General features: G+C 46.0%; 1 protein-coding gene across 2 annotated transcripts in view; it reads right to left on the reverse strand.

Annotated features, from left to right (window-relative positions):
• Window positions 1-1,537: 1,537 nt before the first annotated feature.
• DENND2D (DENN domain containing 2D) overlaps window positions 1,538-16,299 on the reverse strand; it is a 43,650-nt gene continuing 28,888 nt past the window's right edge. For both annotated transcript variants that reach the window (XM_077335087.1, XM_077335088.1), the window contains exons 7-12: window positions 12,224-12,372; window positions 11,452-11,629; window positions 10,482-10,523; window positions 7,744-7,828; window positions 5,071-5,310; window positions 1,538-2,098 (exon numbers count right to left, since the gene is read on the reverse strand). In XM_077335087.1, coding sequence (XP_077191202.1) covers window positions 2,037-2,098; window positions 5,071-5,310; window positions 7,744-7,828; window positions 10,482-10,523; window positions 11,452-11,629; window positions 12,224-12,372 — 756 coding nt within the window. In that variant the 3' untranslated portion in view covers window positions 1,538-2,036. The remainder of the gene's footprint in view (window positions 2,099-5,070; window positions 5,311-7,743; window positions 7,829-10,481; window positions 10,524-11,451; window positions 11,630-12,223; window positions 12,373-16,299) is intronic.

A 16,299-nucleotide genomic window follows, 5' to 3' on the forward strand; every position in this document is an offset into this window, starting at 1 on the left:
TAATTCAAACTACTGAAATGTATTCATGCTATTAAAAAGTCTCCATATCTTTTGCAGATTTTAAAAAAGGAAGGAAGTCTATTTTCGCATAGGTTAGACGTGAAGAGTTGGAAGAAGTCTGATATAATCCTTAGAAAGCAGGTTATGTGTTGCCTTACTTTCTTATTAAGTATCAGGTTGCCCTAGAGCAGGGGTAGTCAAACTGCGGCCCTTCAGATGTCCATGGACTACAATTCCCACGAGCACCTGCCAATGCTGGCAGGGGCTCATGGGAATTGTAGTCCATGGACATCTGGAGGACCGCAGTTTGACTACCCCTGCCCTAGAGGAACCAGAGGTAAATTTAAGATGCAGTTCCTTGGAGCCCTTCTACAACACTGCCCAATGGGAAATGTTAGTTGTTCTTGTAACAGCCCACACATAGGCTCTTGAGCAAAGGGAGATACATGCTGAGGCCGATTCCGCACTGGTGGTGCTGCTCCAAGCTACCGCCAGTGCATTGTGATGGAGCTGTATGCTCCTCTATATGGCTGCCTTTAAAATACTTGAGTTTTAATTAATTGTTTTAACTACTAATTGTCGTATGTATGAAATGATGTACACTGCCCTTAGCTGACTCGCTCGGAGGGCGGTATAAAAGTCAAATAAATTAAATGATAAATAATGTCTGGCAGCAAGGAGCACACTACACAGCTGGAAGAAAGTGGCTTTCACACCCATTGTGACTAGTTCAGTTGTACAAGGTGCATGGATTCATATCAATCACAGTCAAAGAAGAATTAGCCCAGGAGTAGCCACAGTAACTAGTCACTTCTGTAATTTAAAAAATGATCTCTTCACAGTGCCCAAATCCTTACTTTGTACGCAACCTATCTTCTTAAGAATAACTGTATTTCCTGAGATCATTTAACAGATACTCTCATAATTCATATGTAATTAATTTGTTTGGGGAATTTTTTAAAAATGGATAATGTATGATACCCATGTTGGAAAATTCTTCCTCTGTCCATTAAAGCACTTGATTGTTAGCTTGCAGTCATACAGCCCCCTCTCCTAGCAATAATGGTTACCCCTTGCTTTCTTTGTTAGGCTACAGTGCTGCATAAAGGAGTGCAAACCCCCAAAATGGTAAATATGGGCCTATTCCTACTGGGAATGCAGCTTCCAGTGTGCCCCCATATGCCAATCATTCTATGAACTAGTTCAATTCTTCCCTTACCCAGAAGAACATGCTGCAACAATTGGGATTCAAGGAGATTAGGCTGTATGGCTCTCCATCGCTAGATATAGGATGGAGGTAAGATATTTGGCTTGCCTGCCTCCTATCTTCATTTTTTACCAACCACTGATTGTTTCATTCCATTTCATTCTATTGCTTTGGCCTCTTTCTAATTTCCTACTGAGAAATCATTAAGAAATTAATGGAGGCATTATTACTTGGCCGGATATAGAACTCCATCTTTACAGAACAGAAATATGAGCAACAACAGAACTTCAGCAATGAGGACTCATCAGAAAGACAGTCAATAAGGAAGCCTTTGAAATGGAAACCATTTTAATGCCAATCAAATTGTCTCCTAGAAACATAATTAGTCTTACCAATTTCCTACATTCTGTATCATTGTTTACTACCCCACATTTCCACCACGTCATTTTATTTCTAGAACTATCTAGAGTCCTATTTCGATCAGGACGATCACTCAGCTCATTAATTTTATGCTGCCATTTTGTTAAACAGCTGCCGTTTTTGTCCTTCTGTCAGTTGGGCAACAAATCACAGCCAAACATTAACTACATAAAAGCAGCTTGTAGTGCAAGTCACAAGGAAAAAGAAAACTAAGGAACTGGCGTCTGAAGCCATCCTGGCCTTCCCTGGTCTACAGGTGAAGGTGGGACAGTAGCAGGATCTCCTCAGACTGGTGAAGCCCAGGGGCTTCTGGTCCCTGGCAGCTGTTGTCTTGGTCTGAACAGATGACGGCTGTAGGTACAGGCCTCCCTATCTGGTGGCCAGCGTACCTCATATGCAGAACACAGATTCAGGACAGTCGTCTTAGCTTCTTTTGTTCTTGATATTCATTTAATTTCTGTTGAAAATACCCTGTGAATGAGAAAAGAAGGACTTGTAATTATACCCTGCATTTATATTTTCTGGCAGAGAACATCGCTAGCTATTTTTAAGTAGAAATGTTCTTTCTGGGTGGTGAAGCAGTGAGTTAACGGTGCAGCACACTCATGCTACCACATAACAGAGGCGTGGGAGCCAGCCACATTCAAAGGAAAAGGAACTCTCGGGCCTTACAGGATGGTGTGGGTTTTACACCATGTGTTGCAGGAGATTCAGATGCTGCAAGCAACAGGTTGGATCTAGCCAGCAAATTAGCTCAGTCTTGCCCAAGTAAGCTTGGCGAGGTGGCTGAAGGGGACTCCCTCTTCCCTTTTCCACCTGACAATAAGCTGGTCAGCATTACTTTCTCACTAGGAAATGCAACGTCTCCCCCTGGCACATCTTGGCTAGTGTAACTACTAGTGATGTGTGGACAATAGCTGTGGGCTAATCATAATTTCCACTGAAGTCACCACAACTCACAGCTGTGTTTCTATATGACCTTTCAAAAGGTTTGTTGTGTTTAGCATTGTTTCAGAGGCTGTGCTTGCTCTTGTTGAGCCATTCAAGCAAATTTATGAAAACCACATCCTTGCAACGTCCTCCCCCTCCGCCGCAGCAGTGCTGTCACTAGTAGAGCAGAGGGGTTGGAACAGCAGGGCTCATATCTTGGCTCATCTGGGCACTCGCTAGATGGCTTTTCAGACAAGCAACTACCTTTTGACCTCAGACCCTGAAATGTCATATGGAAATGCTGCTCTTGTTAAAAACTGCTGCATTGAATACAGATAAAATGCCTTCGGGGCTTAGCATTTATTTTATTTTTCTTTATTATATTTATAATACCACCCCTCCCCTGAGGCTCAGGGCAGTTTACATAGAACTTAGCGGACAGGGAACAGTACAAATAACTTAATAGTTGTGAACAATACAGTGATGACAACAGAACAGTAAGATCAAACAGTGGAACAGTAGAACAGTGGTGAGAATAGTAATTTAACTACAGCATACTGACGGTCCCATGGGATGGGCAAATCAGTGGTGGGTTTCATGGGAGGAAGGCTCAGGGGCCAATGGAAGGTGATCTGTTCAGGTTGACCTCAACCAACATTTCTGTCTGTTTTGACCACAACATTTCTTCCACTCAAGGGGTAAGTCTGATTAGAAGAAGAGTTGGTTTTTATATCCTGTTTTTCTCCACACAATCATAGAGTTGGAAGGATCCATAGAGGCCATCTAGTCCAACCCTCTGCTCAATGCAGGATCAACCTAAAGCATGAAAGATATCTGTCCAGTTGCTGCTTGAAGACTGTCAGAGTGGGGGAGCTCACCATCTCCTCAGGCAGTCGATTCTACTGCTGAACTACTGTGACAGTCAAAATTCTTCCTGATATCTACTTGATATCATGATTCATGTCTCAAAGTGGCTTACAATCGCCTTCCCTTCCTCTCCCCACAAGAGACACCCTGTGAGGCAGGTGGGGCTGAGAGAGCTGGCCCAAGGTCACTCAGCTGGCTACATTTGGAGGAATGGGGAATCAAGCCCAGTTAGGACCTGAGTCAGGGCCTTTTGAGCTGAGCCTATGGAGTCTGCTGTCCTCTGAGACCCAACAATGCAAACATTTCACTTAAACTTTCTTTTTAAAGACAGGCATTCCTCCTCATGCAGCCAATTGGGTAACCTTGGGCCAGTCGCAGTTCTCTCACAGCCCCACCTCCCGCACAGGGTCTGTTATGGGAAGAGGAAGGGAAGGTGATTGTAAGCCCCTGTGAAACTCCTTTGGCTTACCACATGATTTGAAAAAAGGATGTCTGGCACCAGTAAGGGAGGAGGCAAAAATGTGAATCAAAATGTGGTCTTTCTATTGCAAAAGTTTGAAAGCACAGGGCAAAAGAAGAAGAGCAGGTTTCTCTATCTCAGGAACTTACAATCTCCTTCTCTTCCTCTCCCCACAACAGGCATCTTATAAGGCAGGTAGGACTAAGAGAGTTCTGAGTTAACTGTGACTGTCCCAAGGTCACCCAGCAGGCTTCCTGTGGAGGAATGGGGACTCAAACCTGGTTCTCTGCATTAAGAGCACAATGCTCTTAGCAAGTATACCACTCTGGCTCTCAGGAAGTGTCTACATGGCCCCTAGGTGCCTCCAGTACTGACCACTTTCCTAGGACTGACCACCTCCAAGTGGGTTCTGGAGATTTTCCAGAATTACATCTGGAGGTTAGCAACCCTTCAGATAAGAGAAATATATTCCTCTGGAAAAATGTCTGTTTGGACGACATGGTCTATGGCAGGGGTAGTCAACCTGTGGTCCTGGCAGGGGCTCATGGGAATTGTAGCCCATGAACATCTTGAGGACCAGAGGTTGACTAGCCCTGGTCTATGGTATACCATGCGGATGTCCTCCTCAAGCCCCACTCTCCTCAGGATCCAACCCCCCTCCCCCCCAATCTACAGACATTTCCCAAACAGGAAGAGGCCCCCCTACTTTCTTCATGGCACAGGGAGGCTATGGAAGTGATGCATAAGAAGCACGGGCATTACTCTGGGCAAAGCTGGAGTGTGCCATGCAGAACCTGAGAGTGCCCAGAAGACTGTGGAGCACATTCGTTTCAGACAGGGCAGTGGCAGCAGCAAGCAGGTGAAAGGTACATGGGACAGAGTCACCTGAGGCTTCCAATCCAGCCAGCGGCCCTACATGAAGGACAGTGAAAAAGACATATCTGCTGTCAGCACACGGGATGTGCAACTTAACAGCAGGTTGATTCCAGACAGCTTTTCTGCTCAGTCTTGCCCAATCCTCCACTTCCCTACTGCTATACAGCCATATGTGTTTTCCAAATAAATACAATTTTAACACCTGACACCCCCCCTGCAGAAATCCTCTGTTATGTCAGCCACGGATAGGCCTGGATCTGCACAAGGAAGAATAACAGAGCCCTGTCATCACAGCAGGGCCAGAATTTACCTTCTACACACTTTCTGCTCCTTTCTGCTTCCTGAATAAATAATGAGAACATCTGAGTCTTCACAAATCTTTTCAGAAACCTGCGGCAGGCCTTGGAGGTGGGGGCTTTGCAGAACGGCCGCTCCTGGAAGCAGCCCTGGCCACTTCTGTTCCACTTGATGTGCGCTGAGTAGTGGCCGATGGTTTTGACAAAGAACTGCACAAAAGTGTCTGAAACACGTACGTTGAATTCCTCAGATGCTGGAAAGAAGAGGCAAGTTTAACATTCAATTGCAGGATAAATTTAGTCCCTTCCAAACTCTCAAATTATTGCATTTTAAGCACACTCACTTTTCTCCAGCTCACTGATGGAGAATTCTCTAACTCACATTTGCTTGGGAACAATGCACATGAGATCTGATTTAACATCACCTTACCTGATAGGACCCAGTGAACTGTTTATGGGCAAAGGATTTTCGTAGCTTAAGTGGCTTCTGGGTATATAATTGGGGCTGTTCTCTTGGTCATGGCATGGAGAAAGCCAGCCAATTCGCTCAGTGAATCCTGGTCCATAAATGGGCCCTTGCATGGGAAAAGCAGCTCAAATGGCATGATTCCATTCATCCTCTAAGTAGTCGCCATTTCATATATTTATAGGTGTTTGTGAGCAAACATAACTGACTTGCCTTGACTGGATCCCCCCCCCCCCCCCCCCGGAGTTCTCAGACACAGATATTTCATGGGGAATTAATGTGAAAAAAGATACTCATCTGTCTGACAGCTCCTTTAATCAAAGAGCTTTAAAAACTCTGCCTGTGCATTCATTAATGAAGAAATGTCTGCAGCTTATATTCATATAGACAGTGTAGGGTATTAGCTATTCAACCAACTGTGGTGTCCTTGAGATACAAAATCCAATTTCCTGAGATTAAATGTTAAACGGCTATAACACGCAAGCATGTGGCTCCAGAAAGAAGCTGCCTTCTTGGCTAAGTGGCAGAGATCTGCAATCATAGATGTAAAAAAAACATCCAAATCCAAATCCAGAGGCTTCCTATTTCACCAACCCTCAAATGTCACAAGTATGAGGTCCCCTGGGTGGGTGGTCCATCACTGCCGGCTTCCTTAAAGGAACATGACAAACTTTGAGACTGAAATGGATCCCAACCGGATCGGGCTAGAAATCAGAAAGACTGGGATACAATCTGAACAGGATTGAAGAGGTTATGGACTCAAAAAAAAATCCCATGTCTAGAGCCACCTATTCCCCTACATGGTGGGGATTCTCTGCATTATTAAATGCAGTACTGTACAGTAGCGATCCCCAACCTGTGGGCCGTGGACCACATGTGGTCCTTCGACTAATTGGAGGTGGGGCCCAAAGGACGCCTTCTCCCCCCCCCCGGCCCTTTACTTCATCCCCCCCAACCCTTTACAACACACTTCATTGTTGTGGCGTGTCTGTATCTTATTTTGAAGGGATGTTTAAACATTACCATAGCGATCAGAGAGCGTTAGGGCAGTGGTTGAGAGTAGAGGAGTAAACTACACCCCCCACACCGGGCCTCAGTAAAAGGCACTGAGTGGTCCCCGCCGAGTGGTCCCCACCGTTGAGTGGTCCCCGGTGATAAAAAGGTTGGGGACCACTGCTGTACAGCACTTCCTGCAGGCTAAGAGGCTCTTGAAGTCTTTTTGTGGGCTCCCTAGAACTAGCTGGCTGGCCTCTGTGTGAACAGACTGCTGGACTAGATGTGCCTATGTTTCTGAGATCTAAACAGAAAATATCAGGAAAAAGGCACATTCATATGCCTTGTATACATTCTCTAACATTTCTGGCGTTCCACCCACAGATGGACTGTAGGGCATCCCATAAACTTAGCCCACTGGGGCCAAGATCACCTAAGCTGCAAGCAAGTTGATGACAGGCAACAGAAGACTATGCTAGTGTTTTGTATTCCTGATTTACCCTTTACGTGCAACAGCAGGTGCAGAGTAGCATGCCCCGGAGCAGGAATGACACGACAGAAGGAAAGCATTGCTGTAGCCCCATGGGCTAAGCCTGACTCACAGACCCACCATCACTTCCCTCTGTGACATCCTTAGAGCACGACTCCCCTTTCTTAGCATTGGAATATTTGCACAGGGGTAATATTCCCTAACATTGGCAAAGTGCTCTAAAGCTTAGCAAGCAGCGGCAGCCTCATGTCCTTTTGTGTGAGTGCTGTAAGGGAAAAAAACTACAAACAAAATAAGCTGGCAGGCAGAACTTCTAATATAACTGCTTTATTGTAGGAAATACGTTATCGGATACAGCAGCAGAAAGAGTTCTAAACTATGCTAACTAGCTAGGATGGACAGAGATGCAGGAGTTGTGCCTGCTCTTGCAGTGCCAATGATGGAGAACTCATTTGGGGGTGGGGGGGGGGAGGATTGTAAATGGAGCAGGAAGGAAGCAGAATTTTCTGAGAGACAGCAATGAAAAGTTCAGTCAGAAACAGGGTATTGGAGACCTATCCCTAAAACTTTCTCAAGACTGAGGCAAAGAGACACTGTATTTTGCTCCTCTTCCAACACTTAGCTCATCTGCTCAAGGAACACCTGTCCAAATCCTGACCTTCACGGCATGCATAACATAAAAAGAGCCTTATTTTGCATGTATGTAGAGAGAGGGGGCAATCAGAAGGCTGTGCTTACTCTTTACGTTGTTGTTGACTGTTGGCAGAGAGGCCAGCATCTCACTCTGTAGCTTGCCAGGCAATATCTCTTCTTCATCACCGACCTATGGAATTATTAATGGAGAAGTTATGTGTGTGTGGGAGAAACAACCTTTGAAGCAAGGAGATGTGCTGCACATAGGAGCATAAATTTAGAAGAGGACCATGCTTAAAAACCTGATTTTATGACCACCCCCTTTTGATCTAAAAAGAAACAAAATGGCTGGCAAGGAGCTCCCTCAGGACTCCACGATGCTTTTGGACAGATCTACCATCTGGATTACTGATCCCTCTGGAGCTCATTAGCTGTAACACAAACCCATTAACCATCCCCCAATACAACAAGGAGCACTAAGAAGGCAGTTCCTCTAAGGAAGGAGGGAAGCTGGCCTCACACAGAGAGATCAAGAGACAGGCAATGCAGCCAACAACCTGAGGGATGAATTTGCAGTCACAGCCTGCTGTTGTATCCTGGCAAAGGGTGGCCTAACTAAACACAAATTTCAAAAGGCAGAATAGCAAAAGTTAGGGCTGCAAGCCTTAATTTATTAACCAGATCAAATAAACTGTGGTTGGGGATTAAAATCCATGCCTACAATTCATGTGAGCAGCTGACTACCAGGGGAAGATTCTGGGATTGTGGAGCAGCCACTGCGCAAGACGCCTAAACTGTGCTGACCTTTCACCCTCACTATGCTAAATTTCAAAAGTGGCTTTTCCTTCCGGTCTGCATACAGAACCTGATTGAGCTGAAGGAAAAAAGTGGCAGAAAAGTGTCCTTTTTGCTCAGGAGTGTCAAATAGGCACCTTCACCAACGTCTTGCAATGTGGGCATTTTTTAAAAAAATGTAACCAGTTGATCAATTGATTGATTCTTTGCTTGGAATCTGACTAAAACCAGATTAGTTGGAATCTGATTAAAACCAGGGGGATTAGAATCCCCCTTCCCACCTACCATCAACAGGAAAGAATAATGAATTCTGGGACTGAGAAAGATTCCAGTTGTTAAACATGCTGTATTTCTGGATATGCGCTGATGAGCATGCAGAACGACATGCCTTTGCTGGGTTCTGAGTGCTTGCCTCTATTTTCTCACACGAAAGCCTGTGGTGTAGTTTCAGCTGAGAGTGTGGGACTGGTCCAAGATTCCCCCCCCCCCCCAGGGAACTTCCGCAACAGAGCTGAGATTTGAACCTGGGCCTGCAAGATTCTAATTACGACAGACACTGGTTCTCTTGAGCAGCTAGGAACCAGGGAGGGAGTTCTATGAACAGATGGCTGCAAGGGAGAACAGATGGCCATTTTATAAAGGAAGATGACTTTGTAAGACTGAAGGTAGCAGAGTTAAAGGGCAAGATGACAGGAGACAATTGGACACAAGGGGCTGAAAAACAGCACGGCCAGGCTGGAGACAGTTTTAGCAGTAGAGGTATGCTGGACACAGAAGGGGCTGGGAAGCCAGTGAAAGAGTGGCATCTCATAATCTGAGCGCTGGGAGAGGTGAATGATTTGGGCAGCAGAGTTTTGGATAGAGAAGGGAGGCCAGTGGTCGGACAGTAGAAGGCGGAAACAGTTGCAAGGCAGGAGAGAATCTGAACCTGAACTAGAATTCCAGCTAGGCAGCGGAAGGACTGTTGTGATGGTGAACAAGATAAACGACAGGAGTGGCCAAAAAAATGTGGGGGCAAAGGGAACAGAAGACCCAAAGTCTGTGTACCTTGGATGGTTATGTTGTCTATGAAGAGCAGGTGACAAACTGAGGGGAAAGATCAGTTTGGGGCATGTCGAATTCGAAGAAATAGCCAAATGAATATAACAGGCAGGTCTGCAGAGATGTCAGACTGGAGAGCGGACAGCCTGAGATACAGAGCTGCAGTTAGTGATGTCACCATAGTGATCAGGGGGCATCCAAACTTTTCAGTCTGAGGGTCAGGAGGCCAAGGGGGGATGGGGACTATCCCATTTCGGTGCCACACATGCCTCAGCCTTTTATAGAACCTATAAAAAGTGACAGAATCTTCCATTTATAGATGGATGTCTAGAAGAAGAAGAAGAGTTGGTTCTCATGTGCCGCTTTTCTCTAGCCAAAGGAGTCTCAAAGCGGCTTACATTTGCCTTCCCATTCCTCTCCCCACAACAGACACCCTGTCAGGTAGGTGAAGCTGAGAGAGCCCTGATATCACTGCTTGGTCAGAACAGTTTTATCAGTGCTGTGGCAAGCCCAAGGTCACCCAGCTGGCTGCATGTGGGGGAGGAGTGGGGAATCAAACCCGGCTTGCCAGATTAGAAGTCCGCACTCCTAACCTACACCAAGCTGGCTCTTGGGCCAGGGGTGGCCAAACTGTGATCTCCAAATGTCCATGGACTACATTTACCACTGCTGACAGGGGCTCTTGGGAATTGTAGTCCATGGACATCTGGGAAACTGCAGTTTGGTCACCCCTGGCTAGGGTGTATGTGACACTGGCTCTACTGCACTTCAGGCATAACTGTGTTTAATCCTGGCCATGATATTGGAGGCGCAAAAGAGAGGAAAAGGAACAGTGAGATTGCAATGGATAAAGCTGAGCTTATCACTAAAGCAAGAGATAAAGTTCCAGCCAGAAAAACAGAGTTCAAAGCAATAGGGAGGTCAAGGGGTGGGTTTTACTACAGCATTATTGCCTGGAAAGATCCACCAAAGTCCTGAAGCTGGTAACAAGATGGAGTTATACTTACCAATTTCAAGAACTTGCCTTCGCACAAATCAACAAGGAGCACCTAAATGGGCAAAAACATCCATCTTTATCCATCCAGCATTGCTCTAAGGACTAGCAAATGAATCAGAGAAAGCAGCACCATGTTCAAAACTGGGAGAGGAGGGGGAGGAATCAGAGGGAAGAGAACACTGGAACATCTCACGTTAGAGGACATTGATTCCAGCCAAGTGTGGGTAAAGCATCTGTCCGCATTCTGCAATACTATGCATTTGAAGTAGATTTAAGGGTATTTAAAAAATGAATTAGATGGGACCTTTTAAGGTTGTTTTACCATGTAAGGTGCTTTAAAGGGTCAAGCAAGCTGAAAGTTAGGATATAAATGGATTGGCTGGTTAAATAAACAAATACTTGCCCATTAGCTGCTATGCATATACTGAAAGCATCTGCTGGTGCTACTGAAGTCTACAGTGGTTTAATCAGAGGTCAATGTTTATGCTAAACCTTCAGGAATGAATGCAGCTGGCTATGAAGCTGATGATGGTCATGGTCATTCCTTTGTCAATGGAAAGACCACCTTTGAAATTAATCCCCAATGGGGTGCCCATGGATACAACTTTGGCTGATGTATTTCCTTATGACCACTTCATTTTTCTCCAAGATATCTCTTCTCCATACTACACAGCCAATCATGGGTTTCCTCCAGCTCACTTGAAAGAGGAAATGCCTCAGAAGATCCCAAGAGGACTCATCTTCCTTTCTCCATGATGCACCCAGAAACTACCTCTAACACAAGACTAGATTGAAACCTCTCAACCTTCTGTGATTGGCCCCAGGGCAGCCATTTTGTGGCAAGCTGTGTCCTACATGAATAGGGATGCCATCTTCTGCTGGCACCTTGGAATCACAAATATTGATCCTAGATCCCTCAAGGACATCTTAACATTTTGCTCTCTTGTCCACTCAAAAGACCCCCAAGACAAAACCAGTACCTCTTCCATGGGTTGATCCAGAACCTCTTCCAGGTAGCGCTTTTGGATGCCAACCATGAAAGGCGTTGGGCAGCAGACAGTGCTCAAGAGCTGCTCTGGAACCACTGGGATGTATGTATGAGCCCAGGTAAAGGGATAAAGAAGAGCAGCTGCTGCATGGATGCACTTGGAGAGGGAGCTGAAAGGAAAATACAGTACTGAATAGAACAGTATATACTGATTTCAAATGTTAAAAACTTCCCCTTGAGACCCAACATGATATAGCAGCTGGAATGTCAGGCAAGGATCTGGAAGACCCAGCTTCAGATCCCTACTCTGCGATGGAAGTTTACTGAGTGACTTCCAGCGAACTACTCTCTCAACCTAACATACCTCACAGGGTTATTGTGAACCTAGAAAGGATGTGAGGAGAACATTGTTGTAAGTTGCTTTGCGCCCCCATCTCACACATTCTTATTAGCCTGGCTTCCTAAAGCCAGATTCTATTAAAAAAAGAAAATCACAAATAGTTTCAGCTGTGTGTAATCAGCATATTCCAATCTCCAGATGACTCTTCTTAGTAGTTTCATATAGATATCAAACAGCATGGGGAGGGGAGCAAGACAGAGCCTTGGAGCAAGATGGAGTGCAAAATCTGTCCCAGTCAACCACTATTTGGTACTGGTCACCCTAACAGAAACCCAACGACCAGCATATGGTTCACTCATGTCACAGCCTAAAGAGAACTAAGGAACAAAGAATATCCTTGCGATGAGGGCCAGAGTGTTTTTACCTGAGGTCTTCTGCCAGGAAGACTATCCGTCGCTCCAGAGCTGCAGAAGCAAATATCTGGAGGATCTTCTCAGGACTGAGGCACTGTAGAAGGGCCTGGAATTCCACATGTTCCAGCCGGGAATCCAGGGGCCGGGTTAGCTCTAACAGCTGCGGGAAATAAACAAAGACATGGCAGGATCTTAACAAACATTGATACAGGAGGGTGACAACCTTAATTTGACAGAGCTATTCTTGTTTCCCAAGCCATTTCTGGGAATCAGAATTCATAGGCTTGGATCCTGACCCCTGTTTCCATTTCAGATCTTTTTTATCTGTTATGGAGATGGTCCTTCACCACACAGCATGTTCTTCTGACACTATACTTTCAAGCTTGCTGAAAGACATTGGCTTTGCGTGTGCAAAAATGCTCAGTGCTGGAGAAATGTGCTCCATAATGAAATACTTTCTCTGTAATGGGAAAGGGCATGGCACTAGTGGAAACAAAGATTAGGATTCCAAGCCATGAAGTTTAGGAACCATTGGTCTCAACCAGGAAGACTCCCCCTAAAATGTGAACTAGAGGCTTCCATATTAATCTTTGTTGTTAAATGCTTCATAAAGAAGCTTAAAAAAAGACCAAGGATCTACCTAGCTCCCTATCAAATTGCTTTGCATATTATTTATCCTGTTAGCACCTTAGTTCTAATCTGATTTTTGGAAAACACATTTCCAAACCAGGATTCTCAATACTACTACTAATAACTTGTTATTTGTATCCCGCCCTTCCTTGAGTTGGCTCAGGGTGGGTGACAACAGGTTTTATAACATCCAATAAACATTTTAAAAACCATCTCCTCTTAATAATGTAAACCTTTCTGAGGGGTTAGTCAGAACTTGGAGGGATTTCATTGGTGGATGGATTCTCAGGCAGGGGGGCCAGTGCCTTTCTGATGTTATTTCCTGGCCTCAACCGTAGGCCTGGTGGGACAGACTTCTGGGATAGTTGAAAGTCCCACAAGGCCCTGATTTCCTCAGGCAGAGCATTCCACCAGTCTGGGCCAGAGCCAAAAAAAGCCCTGGCCCTGGTCTGTTTTATCTCTTAGGGGCCTGAGCAGATTTTGGCAGCTCAATTTGTAGGGGGCAAAGCAGAAGAGGTGGTCCTGGGGATACAGGTGTTCCCAGACTGTATAGGATCCCAGAACCTTGAACCTGATCTAGTCTCTAATCTGGAGCCAGTGCAGCTTGGATAGTACAGGTATAATATGTGCTTTCCATTAGGTCCCCATAAGGACCCAAGCTGCTGCATTCTGGACCGGTTGGAGTTTCTGGAGATGCTTCAAGGGCATCCCTACATAGAATGTGTTACAGAAGTCTAATCTGGAGGTGACCGCTGCATGGATCATGGTGGCTAGGTCAGACATCAATACGTAAGGTGCAAGATGTCATACCTGGTAAAAGCAGTAGAATGCCTGGTGAGTAACATTTGTGCCCTGGGCCTCCATCAATAGAGAGGCAGCCAGGATCACACCCAGGCTCTTGAAAGTGGTGGAAGGTGTTAAACTGACCCTGTCAAGGGCCAGGAGTTGCCAACATAGCCAGAGGACTTCCTTATAGCTGGGTGTCATCAGTATAGCTGGGTGTCATCAGCATACAGATGGCAACCCAACCTGAAACTCCAGACCAGCTGGGCAAGCGGAAGGAATGTAAATGTTGAATAATATCAGGCAGAGAACAGCTCCCTGAGGGACCCGACATATCAGGAGGTTCTCTCCCCGAGTGCCACCCTCTGTCCCCGACCCTGGAGGAAAGTTTGCAGCCATTTTAGGGCTATGCCTTGGATCCCCATGTTGGCACGGCGTTGCCATACTACTTTACAGAACCTGTTATTAGACAACCCACAACTATAATCACGCTTCTTATTTAAGCATGAAGAAACTCCCACCATCCAACATCAAAACCTAATTCTAGCCCTTCCGCTCCCCCAATGCCTGTGACATCCAACAACCCAGCCCCAAGGAACAAGAATAAGTTGTGTAAACAGGAACATTTTGGCTCTCTCCTAAAGAGGAGTGGAGGTTCAGAAACAGAGCATCCTGTGAGTGGGAGGCTTTGTGTGGGGGTGGCCTTGACTCTTTGCCGCCCTCACTGGTCAGTGGGCAAGGAAAGGGGAGGGAAATGCAGAGTGGAACACACAAACTCAGGTTGCGATCCTGTGTATACCACATGTGAGGCAAGCTCCATTAAATCCAGTGGGCTTTACTTCCAGGAACCAAATCTAGCAATGGACTGTACACCTATCAACTTCTCTCCGCCTCTTCACTTGCTCCTCCTTCCTTGTATGCAGCGCACAGACCCTTGGCAATATAAGTCTCTATTTCTAACAGCCCCAGACAAAATAAAGGTGAAGGTATCCCCTGTGCAAGCACCGAGTCATGTCTGACCCTTGGGGTGACGCCCTCTAGCGTTTTCATGGCAGACTCAGTACAGGGTGGTTTGCCAGTGTCTTCCCCAGTCATTACCGTTTACCCCCCAGCAAGCTGGGTACTCATTTTACCAACCTCGGAAGGATGGAAGGCTGAGTCAACCTTGAGCCGGCTGCTGGGATCGAACTCCCAGGCTCATGGGCAGAGCTTCAGACTGCATGTCTGCTGCCTTACCACTCTGCGCCACAAGAGGCTCTTAACCAGACAAAATACCTTGGGGTTATCTGTAACACTGCACAGAAACTGCTGCTGTGGAGACCCAGAAACAAACGCTTGCTTCCTGAATGAGCTAACCTCTCTGGTTCATCTTGTCAAGTTTCACTGGCAGTCTTCAAGCAAAGGTTGGATACACACTTTTCTTGGATGCTTTAGGATGCTTAGGGCTGATCCTGCGTTGAGCAGGGGGTTGGACTAGATGGCCTGTATGGCCCCTTCCAACTCTATGATTCTATGATTCCAGCAGCCAACTAAAGGCCTACAGATCATCAGGTCAGGCCAATGCAGCCCAAATCCATCCTGAGCCGGAAAAAAAGCCAGAGTTAATTTTTTTCTGCAGTGCTGCAAATCCCAAATCTCTTGGGATTATAGAAATGCATCTATCAACTGCAGCCTTTATTCCCACTCAACCCACCACTTCAGCCCGAGCCTGATTTCTCCAGGACTTTGCAGTGTACACTAAACAGCTAAATAAGTGCATGTAGAGTCCGTGCCTCCCCACCAAAAAAAGAAGCACACACATATATATTATCCCAAGTGAATAATCACACTCCCTCACACATGCACACCCTTATATTTACACATTTTTGAAAGCAGAACAAGTTTTCAAAACCCTAGAAAAGTGATCTTGGAGGAGAGGGACAGTGGATGAGTGATGTTTCTGGCTTTCCAGCCAAGGGGCACAGCTTCTACTTCAAATCCACAGAACCAGTTTCCTGGAGCTTGACACAACTTGTGGTTGTGCTGTGTGCCCACAGCAGCCCAGCTGCTGAAATGATCTGTGTTCTGTCAAAAACGGTTTGGTGGAAAGCAGATAGTGGGTGCTGAGCACATATTCCTCAGAAGCATCAGAAAACAGTATCTTCTCCTAATCCTTAAATGGACATAGCCCTATCTCATCCTCCCAGCTGCCAAGAGCATCAAGCAAGCCAGGAGAGGATGCCAAGTCTACATTCTCTGGGAACTAAAACAGAGACGCTTCTGACACATGAAAAGGAAGTCAAGCTCACTGCTAACTCGGCACAGAAGAAAGAGCAGTAGAGCAAGTCATGCACTGCCCTGTGGCTTCCCGCTGACGGAATATGGATAAGAAACAGGGGCATGTCCCCTGGGAGAAAGTCAACTGCCACAGGCCACTAGAGTAGCCATGTGCACTGCAAGACTGGGCCGCTGTGCCTTAGTTCCCCGGAAGAAAGATCTAGGGCAGAGGGAGATTGTCATGGCACAGCAGAACAGCCGCACCTGTCCAAGTCTCCTCTTTTATGCAATCCTCTAAAGGTAAAAGAGATGTGACTCATGGACTTGTCTGCACTGCGATCCAAAACACAACTGCCAGTGCCAACACCCTAGCTGCTGTGTCCAGACACGCAATGCCAGGAGGACAATCACATGCAAA

This window comes from Paroedura picta, chromosome 4, assembly GCF_049243985.1.
Source record: "Paroedura picta isolate Pp20150507F chromosome 4, Ppicta_v3.0, whole genome shotgun sequence".
Classification (NCBI taxonomy): Eukaryota; Metazoa; Chordata; class Lepidosauria; order Squamata; family Gekkonidae; genus Paroedura; species Paroedura picta.